Here is a 16,275-nt window from a genome sequence, read left to right as displayed (position 1 = left end):
CAATTATAAGTTTTACAATATATAAATACGTTTTAATTAAAGTTAATAACACTATTTCATTCGTAAGAAAGAAAATTTTGTTACCTACAAGCTCCTGTCGAAACGATGTTTTATTAACGTCTTGTACCTGTTTTTTAACTCATGGAGATGTACATTAAAACAACTATTGCATAATGAACGGATTGAAACATTGCAAATATTTTCTGGACTTAATAACTCATAAATAAGTAGCTGGCAACTTACGCAGTTGAAACTTGCTTACTTTACACATTACACAAAGTGCATAAAATTATTATCATATGCAGCTTTTTAAATATCCGAAATTGTTACTGGTAATGTTAAGTAATCTTTCATACTTAATTGAAACTTATTTTTTAGCATTGAACTTTCGACCAAAAAAATACACTGCAATACTTAAAAGCCTGTGATCACGTATTTAAATGATTTAATTTATTTAGACTCTGTAATGAATTTTAATAAGATGTATAGAAAAAACTTTAAATAAGATGGTGATACTGATGTTTTGGTGACCACACCCTGATTTAAATTACCGCGTATTACTTGCTTCAATAACATTTAGAATGATTATTTTGTAACTATGTCAGCGGGTAAATAATTTTATTTAAGGTGAAAATATGACATAAACGGAACGTTTAATATTAATTAAAATAATCTATGTATATATATAATAATAATAAGCCATGGGTCGCTTTTAATGTTAATATGAATACTGTAATATGAATTTTATTGACGCAATAGGTCGAATAGAAATAAATAATTAATTAATGAGTAATATCTGGTCATTTTCGTATTCAATTTGTTGTAATGTCACGTTAAACAAGTCGAAGATTGACCTATTGACCATTTTCCTAATTTGTTAATCAAATTGAACTTTAAGCTAGATCTTAAGATAAATTCTGATTAATGAGTTCCAAATCTATTCAAATAAAAATATCGTAATATATAAATAATATTAATATGTATTTCTCTATGTAATACAATTGTATACTATACGCGCTAAATACGATTTGTGTGAAGCTGATTAATTCTCAATATGATTAATTGATACCTTTTTCCATTGATTACTTTGAGTAAAGCCCTGGTATTGAGCAACGTTTTGCAAAACGCTTCTGTGCTACGTAAGACAATACCGTGACAGCTATCGAAGACAAATACTTGTTATCTTATGAATAATGCCGATTATGTTGAGTAAACACGCACGAACGCGTTTGAGTGAATTTTTCACAAATAGTTATCGTATACAGCATGTGCGGAAAACGTTAATAAGTAAATAATAATATTTAATTTATAATACAGACAGATTTATTCGAATGCGTTAAATTTTTATTCCGTTCTTTAACAATAAATATATTTTACGTTAGAAGATCTGTGTAGCATTATATCAGAATTTTCTATATATACAAATTCGCATAGTAAATAGCGGGTTGTAAATTCATGACCTACATACATATACCTAATTATGTATTGAAATGTAATCTTACGTAAGTTACGAAACTGGTCCTCTCCGTTTTTATTATGTACATGACAGCTTCTGCGTATCGATCACGAAAAGTGTATTTTGGTCACAGCCTGTGCATGCAGACGGCGCACGAGTCACCTAGATGTCGCGCCTATTGTCCACGGCGTGCCATCCGCCGGCCGCTGGGTGAGCCGCTACCTCACCATGCATTACCTCATACTTTCAATATTGGGTTACGAGAATTTTTCTTCAAGGCCCTCTTTTAGGAGTAAACAGAGCCAGTATAAAGGCCATCACCGGCAACAATGACACACAGTCGAGGTTCAGTAACTCGTGCGAAAATGAATGCATCTGCCATCATTTTGTTTTGTAGTCTCTTAGGTATGTATACGTTAAACTCTATTAAATTATATTATTTTTTGGAAATTAATAATCCTATTTTATTTTATTTTTTGTATTTAAGTAATTTCATTATTTTTAACGTTTAATTATAATCATTAAATTAGTTTTTATTGTTTTATTTTAGGAAGCGTTGTAAGTTACAACGTACAAAGAGAACTAGTCTACAATACAGGACCTAATGATCCATACTTTGTGGAAGTCAACCCAAATTTTGGATTAGAACCATCACAGCGTATTTTTTGGGGCAGTGGAAGTGGAAGTAATCAAGTCGGTGGAAACGGCTGGTGGTCCAAAATTACTAATAAATTTCCGTTTTTAGAAAACATGTTCGGACGAATGAAACTACCAGCTCAATATGGAATACCGAATGTGCAACAACAATATGGAGTTCCAGACAATTATCAGCAACAATTCTATAATGGTCAATACTATCAGCAGCCATTGCCTTCTGGACGTGATATTAGTTTTACAGACGATGCTGTGATTGTGACACCACCTCACGTGCCCATTGTCCCGCAGCCGATAGGACAACCTTCTTCTGATCATTCAACTGGATACAATTACAATAAGCCACAGTACAGATTAGAATTACCGCGCAAGTAATTTTATCTTCATTATAATATGTTAAGCTTCCCAGTTAAACGTCCCTACGTTCTTTCGTATTAATTTAAATTAATGTGACCGATATTTCGCGTCATGTGTGCTCATTCTCATAACGACATTGACAGCACAATAAGAAAATTATATCATTTTTTATTTATTTATTACGGGTATGTTTTAGAGGCTCTCTTACCAGTATTAGTTGCACTGTAATTTTAGCTAAAATAAAAAGATACATAAAAATTCATTTTGTTTTATTTAATCAATAAATAACATCCATCCAGATTTTATATTTATAACAGATAATTATAAATTAGTGATAAAAACATACAAAGATACGAACTTAAAAGTGTTTTAAGGCGCAGATACAGTTGTCTTAGGAACTCTAAAATAGTGTATTACGGAGTATTCCTTTAATTGGTAACAGATGTATACTGGTCATAATATCCCTTGCCTGAGGAATCGAGACCTACAGAGGAGCTAGCACTTACTGAGCGTCCGTTCAATATAGGACCATATTGACGTTGAGTTTCTCCAGCCCTGGAACAAAAGTATAGTTGTTATTATTTTATAAATTCAAGGTACTGTGTTACAAAAATATTTTCAATGTCTACATATATATATAATCGGATGCATTACCGCCTGTTCACTTACTTGAAGTTATGAAAATTTATATAGCACCACCTTTGTTACGGCAATTTTTACATTTTAACATCTTTTTAGCTTCAAATATTTACGTTATTGACGTTAAAGTTATTAATAGTGGTCTTAAGCATAACAAGTGCCCGGAAGCTTCTTCTGGTGACCTCACTCCTCCCCAAAAAATATTTTTAAGAGACCTCCCAGGACAACTCGTTTATGGTCCAAGGTCAAACCATTAACAGTGAGGTGCCTCCAAACCCGCGTTGCCCCGGTTTTTTACGCCCTGCAACTTGGGTTAAGACCAACCTGGACTAATTTAATTCGTATTATCAATGTTAAAATTAAATATATTTGTATAGATTATTTTATTTATTATATAAAATGTTTGGTTAGTATCCCTTGGATATAATAGAATAAAAGTAGGAAATATTCTATATGTGCTAATAACATGTCACTTTATATGTATATAGTTTAGAATTATAATTTATAGAGTAGGTATAATTATATAAATACGACTACTACGATATATTTTTAGATACATATATCCATGTTAAATGGTACATGTATTTCCTTTCAAAGTATAATATATTGCATAAACAAAATTAAAATACACTATATTCAAGTAGGCACAAGCATGTAAAAGCACTTTTGAATAGTCATTTTATAGAATTGTATTTAATGTACCTAAAACTACGGCGCTAAGTAGGAAGGTAGAACCGAGAAGAAGGGGCAAGAAACTGAAAAATTACTCTTTTCTAACAATTCAAATGTAAAGTTATGTCAAGTAAATGGAATAAAAAAATGTATATATACTAATGTACATCCTGCCTGAAAGTCAAGGAGTATTAGCACCATGCTTATTAATCATCATATTGCCGAGCAAAGGCATACTGTTAAGGAACATGCCGAGATGTGGAACCTATCACTATCAACTGCTCCAGTGCTAGGATGTGGTTTAAGTATATGTTGTACGATGTATTCCTTCCCCACCGGGCACGAGATAAATATTATATATACTAAATGAGGACGTAAATATTCAAAATGCTAGTTGAGATCTGCGCTATTCAGTTCTATCGACTGGGCCCTGTAATAATATAAATGTTAAATCTCTGATAAAGTACACTGGCTTAATGCCAATGATCTACATGTAAATAATCCAAAAACAAAATATATTAAATTCACTAAGTATACCAAAAGTAAAACTTGTCAAGTCTTGCAATTTGAAATGAAGCATAAAACATTATTGACACGACAGAATTCCTTGGCTTAAAAAATGATTTTTGATAGTAAATTATAAGAAGCCCCTGTTATTAGTATGTTGGCGACAAGAATTCTGCAGCATTCGTGGTCAAAAAATAAGAATTTTAGCTGATGTGGATATGGCTCACAGTATTCTACAGTTACTTTCGCAGTATAATGGTTTACGGCATTGTACCCTACTTTGGGGTTTGGTCCCCAAAGCTTAACTAAGAAGTAAATTGTAGAAAATAAAAGACTGTCGCTTCTCAATACATACATGATATTGTAATGTATGTTAGTAAAAAGTATATGTTTTCTTTTTGCTATTATTTATTACAAGGAACAAACATTGTTACTCCTGTTACCAGATACTACACATAATTTGTAATTCTTGTGTTAGGAATGTATACGCTTTTAGAACATTCGCCGATTTTTCACAAGTCTAAGGCGTTTCCGAGCATGTGGTAGAATTTTGTTAATCAATAAAAAAGTGTAATACTTCTACATTGAATAAAGATAATAGAATATGAAATTAAACTTGTAAATTTTAGTTAATCTTATAGTACCTATTCAGTATATTTTATATTCTTACAATAATGACATTAATTTCATATAAAAATTCTGTAGTCTTTCATTTTAGACGGAAAAATTATCAACGATGCCTCGATACGTACACGAATTTCAGTTTTTTGATTAATATATTTTTAGGGTTTACATATAATATACAACACTATACTATATACAACACTATACAACTTCGCCCAAAAATCGCCACTTTTTCGCAAATACATAGTTAATATCATCAATAATTCAATATCTCGATCAATGCAATAACAATCTCTTGGTGAACATAGACCTCTCGATAAATGCTTCGAAGCACCGGTTCCGATACTTCCGCAACTAGTCGGATCCCATCACCTTTTTCTCGGTCCACCTGGCTGGTGGGCGCCCTTCAGCTGCGTTTGCTGTACGCGGTCTCCTCTCTAGAACTCTTCTGCTCCAACGACCATACCGCAGCCAATTCATTCTTCTAATCATGCAAGCTGTCTTGGTAACTCCAGTACTTATCCGGATAACCTAATGCCCACATTTATCCTTCAAAGATATTCCGAGCATAGTTCGCTCCTTAGCACGCTGAGCGACTTGAATTTGTGTCATGTAGTGTCCATGTTTCGGCGGCGCATGTCATGGCAAAATGTCATGACAATAATATCTTGTCATTTACTGTCAAGTTTGTTTATTTATTTTCTTGTGGATTTACGTCTCTAGGTCACTAAATGTTCTAAACCAAATGACAGCAACACTGTATTGCAATTAGTAATGATATTTCGCGGTAGAATAGCTGGTAATTTTAACTTCAATAATAAGCATGTATAACGCTTTTAACGCTTTATTTCTAATTTTATCAATTTGAAAGTAATTCACTGCTTTATCGCTTTATTTTTATGTGTATCGTTAAATATATCATAAACAGATTATATACTATATATGTGTCAATTCTATCTTGAAAATTCTCTAATATCTCTTACTAGACTTTAAACTACTATCCTGTATATATCTTTTTTCAATTAAGCCTCTTTCGTGGAACAGCAACTAAAATTAGGCTAATTTTAAATTATGTAAAATATTTTGTACAAATAATAAAGTCATACATAAGAGTACATTAAGTTATGGTTTTATTATTATTGTATCTAGCAACGATAACATTGTATTATATTTACTACAACAATACACTACATACATGTTAGTTACTACTCCGACCGAGGTAATAATTATTAGCACTGATGTATTTATTATATTGCTTCGAAGACAATTGAGATGAAAATAAAGAATGCTGTGTAACAATTAAAACACCTTTATTAGTACAGAATATTAAATACAATAAATAGATCTTCCGGCAGTTGCACGGCGATGCGCAGGCCGAAGGCGGCGCGCGCTTGCAACTGATGGAAAATACGTCTGGATGGATGAGCCGACACCGTGTAGTTAGTTTGTTCTTTATATCATTTTCAGTTAGTGCCTATGAAAGACAAAAATTGTTAGTTAGTGAGGTAATATATAGAGACCTTTTACTAAATCCAAAACTTTTTCGTCCTATTTTATAAAACTTTTATCGGTTTTTATTGTTACAAGGGAATTGCTTTAGAATTTTTCGAAAATATATTATTCATAATCTATTACAAGATGTGACATTAAAATATTTTTAACAAAAGCTAGAACAAAATGATGATAAAAAATCGTGTAGATTTTATTGTAAAACAGAATAAGTGCCAAACCAGATGTTACGCCCAAACTATGTGAAGAGGTTTTTATAGTTTCTTAACTGTCTTTTTATTGTACAAATTGTTTAATATATTTTTGCGTATACAAAGGAGATAACTAATAAACGAATATTTTTAAATTAATAATATAGCATTAACCTGAGAGCGTTGGGATTTCCAGAGCCGTAAGCCCAAGTAGGTAGTTGCCATCCGCTAGTGGCGCGAGCGTAGGCATTAGCGTTAGCATTTGCGTTAGCTCCCGCTGAAAAAAAAAAATTAAATAAAAATATGGATTGAAATAGCTTAAATTAATTTTAAAGCTAAATACAAATAACAATTAAAAATTATTATCACAAAATATTTGCTAAATTAACTACATACATAAACAATAATGTTCCAAAATCAACATTATTGTTTATGTAGTTATTAAAATTAGTAATGTATGACTCATTTTTATTTTTAATAGATCGTTAATAAGATCTAAAAGTTCAAAAAACCTTCTTTACATTCATATAAATTCACACGATTTATAAATTGGTTACTTTTGAAGATATTTCAGTTGTGCGTTAAATATTTTGTAAATTATAACGAAATAATATATCAAATTGTAAGTTATTAATTTTCGCCGTCGATAATAATCTTTTAAATCAGTTTTTTCTTCAGATATATAGCTATAGAATGTCTAGGAAATTAACAACGATATCAATACGTTGGTCTACTTTAAACGAGAGCAAAACACTTTTTATGCAGGCCTTAGATTTAATAAGCGGCGACCGGTGATTTCGAACCGTTAGTCGAACGGAGACGGTCGTCGCCGGCGGCAATTGAACTTGCTCTCCACGTTCTATTCTACTGTTACTGGAAACCTCAGAACACAGTGTATTGGAATTGTCATATGCACTAGCATGCAATTGTTTACTTCACAACTTTAATCTAAGACTCGATAAATACAAATTCAATTGAAAATATCTAAGTAGAAAATATTATTGTTCTACTATGTTTCCATATTACAAAAAAATTGATGTATTGAATACTTATTCTATACGTTTGTTTCCAATTATTCCACATTAATATTCTTGATAGCATTTCTGAGGTACATATTTATATTCGAAATTGTGAACTGCTCCATTATACAGCGTTTCAAGCGACAACTCAAACACGAATACGAATGCGTTACCATGAATTGCAACTACTGCATTCTATATATAAACTTAAAAGCTGTCTTCACGCCATGTTCTGAGAAATGCGTGGTATGCGTAATTAGTTTTATGGAAAAACTGAACGTGTTTGTTAATTAAGTTGATTGTATTTTAATATTCAATTTTTGATAATTTTATTAAACTAAAAAGTTACCAACGAAGAAAAACTACTCAAGCTTTTCGCTTATCATTTCCTGTAATTAACAAACTTAACGGAAATGATTTTGTACTTGAAAACCATTGTCTAAGTAAAACAACACAAGTAGAGTCAGATAAGCGATGTACCATAACAAACACGGAAGTATATATTTTATAAATGATTTTTTGTATTGTAAAAAACACGATTGGTATCACGATGAACTCAAATATATGCATCAAACAACCAATTATCAATTATTTACAGAAATAATGTTGGAAACACTTAATGGATGCAATTTTACGGTTTATTACAATTAAAATACATCTATGTTCAATAAAAGAGTAATAAAGCTATTTTTATACCGTTAAGATGTTATTCCTGTTAGTTCAAGTAATATTTATCTTTATCAATCATTTACGAACATAGATATTATCATAATCATTTATCATTTTTATCTCTGATGCCTATCAAACAATTTCATGTTCTGAGAGTGGAATTCTTGTAGCTTATTAACACCCAACGGGAACATAAACTTGAGTGAATGGACACTTACATGACTTCTAGCAGAGTGGATTGCAAACATTCATAATATGTACTCTAGGTCCAAATGCCAAAGGCATACGAACAAATGGACGAGAGACTTTGATATTCATCATGAAAATAACATTTTTCATGTGATAAATAAGTTATAAATTTTATTAATGGTCAGATATTTTTCTGTGTTTAATATCGTAATAATTACGAATAATTATGAGTATACAATTTTAGTAACTGATTTTTAGTTTTTTAAATTTGATATAATTTTTCTGGATTTGCTTGCTGGAATTGCTAATTAAATATAGGTTCATAATTAAATATTTATTTAAATTAAAATGAATTATAAATCATCATTGGATGTCTGATAGCTTGCAAATTAAGTTCAAATAGTAAACTAATTTTATTGAGTGTTATAAAAATATAATCTATACTTACAGCCATTAGAGTCAGCGTGAGCATTCGCGTTTGCATTCGCGTTGGCACTGCTTCCGCCACCGTAGGGGTACGGGTAGGGGTTCAGGGAACGACGTAACCTGCGCAGGGGCACCGGGGCAGACGCGTGACCCTCAGCATCTATTACGTAGTAAGATCGGGGAACATAGTACTGCCCTGCTGTAATACATAAATACGTAATTTTTACAAATTCCATTTTTTCGCGATAAAGTTTATTATTTTTACAATATAAAACCGTAGCTATCTAGTATAATTTTAGTAACAGAAACTTTAGAAATTATAATGAATTATTATGATAGGTAACCTACGCTTATGCGAGAACAATTAAATAGATATTTTCGAAAAAATGTATATTAAATATTAGGTACTGATAAATCTTAGTTTTTCTCTAATAAACTTTTATCTTGACAATTTTACGTATGAGAATTAATTTTATTAGTTTTGAGTTAATCTTAATTAATGAAAGCATCAAAGCAACTATTAAATTAATCTTTATCACAAAAATATTTATTGAATGTTTGAAGGTTTCGAATTAGGATAAATACTTAGACAGCTTAGAATTGTCTTGTACCAAATTTATGATCATGATTATATTCATGAGCTCATCGCCCAATAAACACACCGTAAAGAAACCTGCATATTAGTTAGAAGAAATTCTTAGAAACATTATACTCACTAACTGTAGGATAGTGTAGTTACTCTTCGATTGTTATATGATGTAAACAAATTTCAAAATAACATACATGATTTAATGAAAGAGAATTTGAATAGATTCATAATACACATAGTTTATTATTATTTTATAAATACCCATCCAAGGATGTGCTAATCAGTAAAGCCATTGAGATCATCACTAACTTAACAACAGACAATTCGTGAGGTTCAATATAATGACCTTACGTCTATAGTGACTTCACCGGTGAATCGATATCCAATTATATTTAATTAATAATATTATTTGAAATATTCGCTGCTACATCTAAATTTTCCTCAGCACCCAAAATATTATTTAATTTAGAAGATTTCATATAAATTACCAAAGGAGTATACCGAATATTATTAAATATAAGGTTCAAAATTAATGTCATAATTAACCCAATTATCTATAAAGTTAACAAATTATATAGAGTTCTATCTATAATTATATATAGTTACTCAAATCAAATAAAAAAATATACTTTATTCAAGTAGGCTTTTACAAGCACTTTTGATTCGTCATTTAACAAACTATTTAAAGTAAAGCTACCACCGGTTCGGAATGTAGATTCTACCGAGAAGAATCGACAAGAAACTCAAGTTAGTTAAATACAATTATATATGTATGTTATGTCTCCTGCCTGGAAATCAACAAGCATTAACTCCACGCTTTTTTATCATCAATATAATCTTGTATCGAATAATATGCCTCCTTTACCAATGTATTTTTTACAAATGACTTGAATCTATGAAAAGGCAAAGTTAAAACAGTTTATTTGCTAAAACAAATCAGTACCAGCAGACTATACCTACTTGATTTTTAACATGATAATTATATACGTAGAAAACTTAAATTAGTATATTTCAATCAAAATTAAGAGTTAACCCGTAGAATCGCAATTCCTATTTTCTGGGTGAAAATAGTAGCAATCCTCCAGGCAATAAATATGTATTGTTTAAAATAACTGTATTGTTTAATCAACACAATCATTAATATTAATGTTTTCTTAATTTATGTATAATTTTTATATACTAAAACGGAAATTTCAAAAGAAAATAAAATATAGATAGTAATGTAAACTTCTATAAAATTAGGCAATTTTTTAAAATAAATACTAATATTTGATGTAAGTGTTGTCTTTTTAAAAACATATGTGAATGTCCAAACAAAACTTAATTAATAACTAAACATTACAATTTCAATTATCTTTCTTGTCGTCATCGGAAGTTACCAATAAGATAACTGCATCAAATAATATGTCCTCCTAAAAATGAATGTCTCAGCACCCAGACGATGTCCCGCAAAATCAATGACATTGAACTTACAAATATAAGTCTCTTTGTCTGCTTATTCAATAAAATAAAATATTGAAAACGTAGATTTTTTGCCTAATATATAGTTAATTAAACTATGCTTTGAAAATAGTAAGGGCTTAATTTTTAATTTATAATATTTCTTATCATAATATTGCCTATTTAGACTTAATTTATTAACTGATAAGATAAAGGAGTATATAGCTTTGCTGAAAATACGAAACTCATAAGCTAAGCTTAACGTAGCAGCTTAATGTCAAGTAAATACGTCAAACATGATTATTCAATAATTATTCAATAAAAAGTTAATGAAAAGAAATACACAGATTACAATAGCCTTAACTAAACTAAATCGGATATTACTCATATAAATTCCAAATAAAAAGGAAAACACAACCATTGAGTCAGCCAGAGTGATAGAAAAAACTGGGGGGCACTAACCTGCCATAGTCATGGCCACGATGGCTGCGAACACAAACAGAGTGATGCGTTGCATGTTGACGTTGTACTTCCACAGATGCCGGGATAAAACTGGCTTTTTCGAGTCCATACTTAGCATTTATATACTTTACCTACCAACTTTGAAGTCATGTGCGCGGATGCGAACATTTTCGTAAGTACGCGTGATAACGGTCCGAGCTAGTAAGAGCTAATATCTAATTTATAAAAAATGTAGAGCTCAATAAAGTAAATTAACTAGTACACCAATTTCTATAACTAGAATCAATTTCTTCCGTATTATGTTATGATACATAGTACTATATAAAATTTAATTTATTATTGTTAAATTGCATTAAAAAAAAAGAAATACCTTTTTGTTAAATTTCCAGTAAGTAATTAAAAAATAACTAATCATTTTGAAAATACAGTAGAATTTAATTTTTTTTCTATCTATACATATAACAAAATAAACGTAAGGAACTATTTCAAATATTTTTTATGTATTGCGTTTTTGTTGTTAATTTAATTATAATAACAAATCTGTGGATATTTAAAACAGAAATATCAATATGAAAAAATCAAAATGATGCCTAAGACGATAAACGAAATAAATTATTTTACTTTAAAATGAATAAAACATACATTTTACTACTCTGTTAATAAAGGACTAGTTTATGTGTAATAAAACTGATTATCTATTATCTTGAGCGATACGAGAAGATAATATATATTAATTATTATTATTTATTTATAATTTAATTTATGTGTGTGGTAAATGAATACCTGGTGGTAAGTGATTACCATCACCCATAGACGATGACGCCGTAAGAAATATTACCAATTCCTAAAAAAACAATGCAACAATAAGCTTGGGCACTAAGAATTTTCTGACATTTTATGACCCTTGTGCCTGCAGTTGCACTGGCTCCAACCTTCAAACCCGGACATAACAACATTGAATATCGACGGTAGACTATGTGATGAGTGGGTAATGCCTATCCAGATAGGCTTGCACAAAGCCCTACGACCAAGTAAAGTATATTTTCTTGTCATTTATGAAAATCTTATTAAGGTGGGGCCGTATTTGAACAGGTATAATTATATTATCTACTATATATTTATAAATCTAAATTTGTGTCAAACTTTCGTGATTTCCGAACGTTTAAACAAACATAACATTTAAAAGCAACTTTAATTACTTTATCACATATTCTGAAATCTTATAAAAAAATTATGAATAATTGAGTAAACTTTAACAATCCCCAGCAATTAGAATGAGAAAAAACTTCATATAATTTTTCGATTAAGGAAAGATAAACTTCTAGTTCCGAGTACATAAAAAATGTTCGAATCATATAATAATTATGTTTTTTTTTATTTATTTATTAGTTTTTAATTACATTTATAATATTAAAACAATCAGTGCAACAAAAAACATTGTAGGTAATTACTAATTGTAAGATAGACACATAACTTTTCATTTAAATCGACACGTAACATGACGATTCGAAAGTGCTTTTATGAGTTTACTTGAATAAAGAATATTTATATTTTAATACATTTATTTATTAATTAATATGTTTGAACAACATATTATTTTATTGTCGAATTGGGAATTTCAAATCGATTTAATTCTGATTAAGCATGCAAACTTAATCAGAATAAAATCGATTTTGATTGATAAAATGATTTATATAAATAAACGAACTAAAAAATATTTAAATATTAATCTTTAATAAGTTTTTGTTCACGCACAGTCCTTAAAAGTTAAAACGGTTGTATAGTTAGTCCGTAGTCCGTATATTAATATTGATAATAAACCTACGTCCTTACGTATTAATATCAATGCCTAAACTTGAATTATAACTATATATTATATATATAAAGACTTAAAATAGGCCAATATTGACACATCACTTCTGCTATAATAAGGAAATAGATTACACGTTCAGATATGTTTTTATGAACGACCTTTAACTATTAGTTAAAAGAGAGAAAACCGTCTTGGTCGTAATTAATTTAATATAAAAGATAATTTATTCTCTAACATAAAAACGCCTACAGATTAGGCTTGTTATGCTTTTTCTGGTTCGAGGTATATAGTTTTTATTATTTTTATTTTACAATATATGAAGCGGGCGGTCGCGTGGGCCACCTCTTAGTAGCGATCGTAGACATTAGCATCGTAAAAAACGTTTAACCACAACTTGCTTACTAGAACAATATGAAGCTTTAGCTATTGGGATCATTTTGGACAAATTTGCCGATTGATCAGAATTCCCTGCAAATAACTTTTAAACGGAACCGAGATGGCACAGTGGTTAGAACGCGTGCATCTTAACTGATGATTCCGGGTTCAAACCCAGGTAGGTTTTCATGTGCTTAATTTATGTTTATAATTCATCTCTAGTTCGGCGGTGAAGGAAAACATCTTGAGGAAATCTGCATGTGTCTAATTTCAACGAAATTTGCCACATGTGTAATCCACCAACTCGCATTGGAGCAGCGTGGTGGAATATGCTCCAAACCTTCTCCTCAAAGGGAGAGGAGGCCTTAGCCCTGCAGTGGGAAAATTACAGGTTGCTAATGTAAAATATGTAATGTAATGTGACTTTTATTAATGTCGCTCGAAAAGCGTATTATCAATCAGGCTTGCCCAACATGAAGTAAGTGGGACTCAACAGTGTTGAGTACACCCACTAAAAATCCACTTGTCCACTCCGTCTTTTCAGGGGACGTCACAGGATCGCTTGTGCATGCTACCGTAGCGCTGCGGTGACCCGCTGGGTACCCGAAGTTCAGAGAACCCCTTAGACACTAGGCGGGGGAAGAAGGAGGTCATAGCACCGACGCCTTCCCCCTGAGAGGTGAAGGTGACCGCTATCGCTAACCAAAAAGTTAGACGAGGACGTGGTTAATTTGGTGTCATATTGTATACAACTGCAAAAAAACTTTGTAATATAATTTTTTTTTCATTAGTTGAATTTATGTGGTATTATAAATTTTGTAAAAATCATTAAATCTTCGCAACTTAGTGGCTTGACAAATAAGCCACAAACCTAGCAGCAAATTTACTCTTACTTCTTAGGTACCTACTACTACTACTACTTCTAACTAAATGAATAGATTTTTTCTCTCCGTTTTCTGAAATAATAAATGTACACTTATTAAATATAAAAAGTATTGTTTTATGAATATGTAAGAATAATCAACTCTGACATGACTATAACTGTAAAACAATGAACTATAAAATTAAACAGTTCTAATAATTAATATGAAAAAGATAAAGTTACTTGTCTCGTAAAAATAAGTAGGTATATACATGAGTAAAATAGTTACTTTAATTTAGGTATTATTAAAAATAACTTGTATTGCTTACATAAGAGTTATTAACATTAAGTCCTTAAATATATACAAATATGAATTAAAAATAAGGACATATATATAGTATAAATCTTGACCGTATGGAATGGCGGCAAAAATGCTAGCATAAATTACGATATGATCTAGGTTTTGTAGGTGACTTAACATAAGTAGCCCATGAGTAGGTATATAGTATTTATAAAATAAATTATAATTTTTATCTCAGTTTTAAGTCCGTTTATCCATCATCAATACACGTAGCGCTCGTTCGCTTAGAATTCAGTTTGTTACGAAAATCCTTGAAAACCGAAAAAAACATCGTACCATTGCAATGTTTGGGTATCATTATAGTTTAATAAAAATATATGTCGGAGAAGCAGGATGCCGAACAGTTGGGTTCGGGGATTGATCCGACATTTGTAAGACTATGTGGCCGTGCAATGGAGATATTCATAAAATAAAACGTATTTAATATCGTCTAATCACTGTATTCATTGATTCAATAATCGTACACCACAATAATATCAAAGGATTACAATAATTCATCTCGATTAAGAGCAAATGGGTTTGCAAGCAACCATTGCATTCGAGAAGCTTGTCAAAACATAACGACTCGCGTTGCCATGACACTTACAACTCCATTCGGGGTGACCCGCTCTTAAAAGTAAATCAGCCATCAAACATTATTGCCAACTACTCGATTCATTAATTATCCAAATCAACAACTAAAGTAACCACGCTCCGATATATATATTTAAATTATAATATAAAACTATTTACATTATTAGGAAGCAACGATATAGGCTGCTATTGAGATTGTTGGACTGAAAGGCATAAGATCCTAAAACACGCACTTCGGACTTTTCGTTATGGTTCGAATTCATATCTGTTAAATCTATGAAAACCTTGTATTAACTTACATATACTCTGAGGCGTCTGTAGGCCACCCTCAGAGCACATACTCTATGAACATTTTCAACTTCAAAATTGAGGAACTTATTGTAACCCTTTATTACATCCTAATTAATTTTTCTAGAAGGGTTTTTACAATTTGTTCATAGCACCTATTATTAAAATAGCATAATTCAGCAAAAAAATACATCTATTCGGTTTCCGAATTTCGAAACTTTAAACTTTTTCATTGCTGTTACATTTTGACGCTAGACTTTCGCCGGTTGCTAATTTAAATTGGAATACTTTTTTAACCTTTATATATTACTAGCTACCCGCCCCGGCTTCGCACAACGTTCACAGTTTTTCAGTCATTCGACAAAACAAACTGCTATGTCCCTGCGTTTTAAATCTGTAATATTTTTATTTAAATATTTATTTAAATTACATGCTGTAAAGAGCCATATTGATTTATATAAAATGTACAATGTATTTAAGGTACTTAATTGGATAAGGATTAATGCTGTATACCTTAAAATCGCTTCAAAAATAAGCCATTATTTCTCTAAAAAAGTAAAGGATAAAAAATAGTTATTGTGGGTTATCCCTAAGAGATAG

General features: G+C 30.7%; 2 protein-coding genes across 3 annotated transcripts; one reads left to right on the top strand and one right to left on the bottom strand.

Moving 5' to 3' along the window:
• The first annotated feature begins 1,798 nt into the window (after nucleotides 1-1,798).
• On the top strand, nucleotides 1,799-2,700 carry LOC125064454. The gene is made up of 2 exons (XM_047671478.1): nucleotides 1,799-1,861; nucleotides 2,007-2,700. Exons 1-2 carry the CDS (start codon nucleotides 1,822-1,824, stop codon nucleotides 2,483-2,485), a joined length of 519 nt encoding a protein of 172 aa, XP_047527434.1. The 5' UTR covers nucleotides 1,799-1,821; the 3' UTR covers nucleotides 2,486-2,700.
• A 127-nt stretch (nucleotides 2,701-2,827) lies between these two features.
• Nucleotides 2,828-11,527, bottom strand: LOC125064439. 2 transcript variants are annotated; one of them, XM_047671466.1, is made up of 4 exons: nucleotides 11,404-11,487; nucleotides 8,935-9,108; nucleotides 6,784-6,886; nucleotides 2,828-3,022 (listed from the first exon to the last, which is right to left on the bottom strand). In XM_047671466.1, the coding sequence occupies exons 1-4, from the start codon at nucleotides 11,456-11,458 to the stop codon at nucleotides 2,896-2,898; spliced, it is 459 nt and encodes a 152-aa protein (XP_047527422.1). In that variant the 5' UTR covers nucleotides 11,459-11,487; the 3' UTR covers nucleotides 2,828-2,895. The 2 variants fall into 2 exon arrangements, with proteins under 2 accessions (XP_047527422.1, XP_047527417.1); XM_047671461.1 differs by having other exon boundaries at nucleotides 2,830-3,022; nucleotides 8,935-9,111; nucleotides 11,404-11,527.
• Nucleotides 11,528-16,275: the final 4,748 nt, after the last annotated feature.

Source organism: Vanessa atalanta, chromosome 1, assembly GCF_905147765.1.
Source record: "Vanessa atalanta chromosome 1, ilVanAtal1.2, whole genome shotgun sequence".
NCBI classification, from domain to species: domain Eukaryota; kingdom Metazoa; phylum Arthropoda; class Insecta; order Lepidoptera; family Nymphalidae; genus Vanessa; species Vanessa atalanta.
Note: the sequence above shows the minus strand (reverse complement) of the source record. Positions and strands in the feature narration are given on the sequence as shown.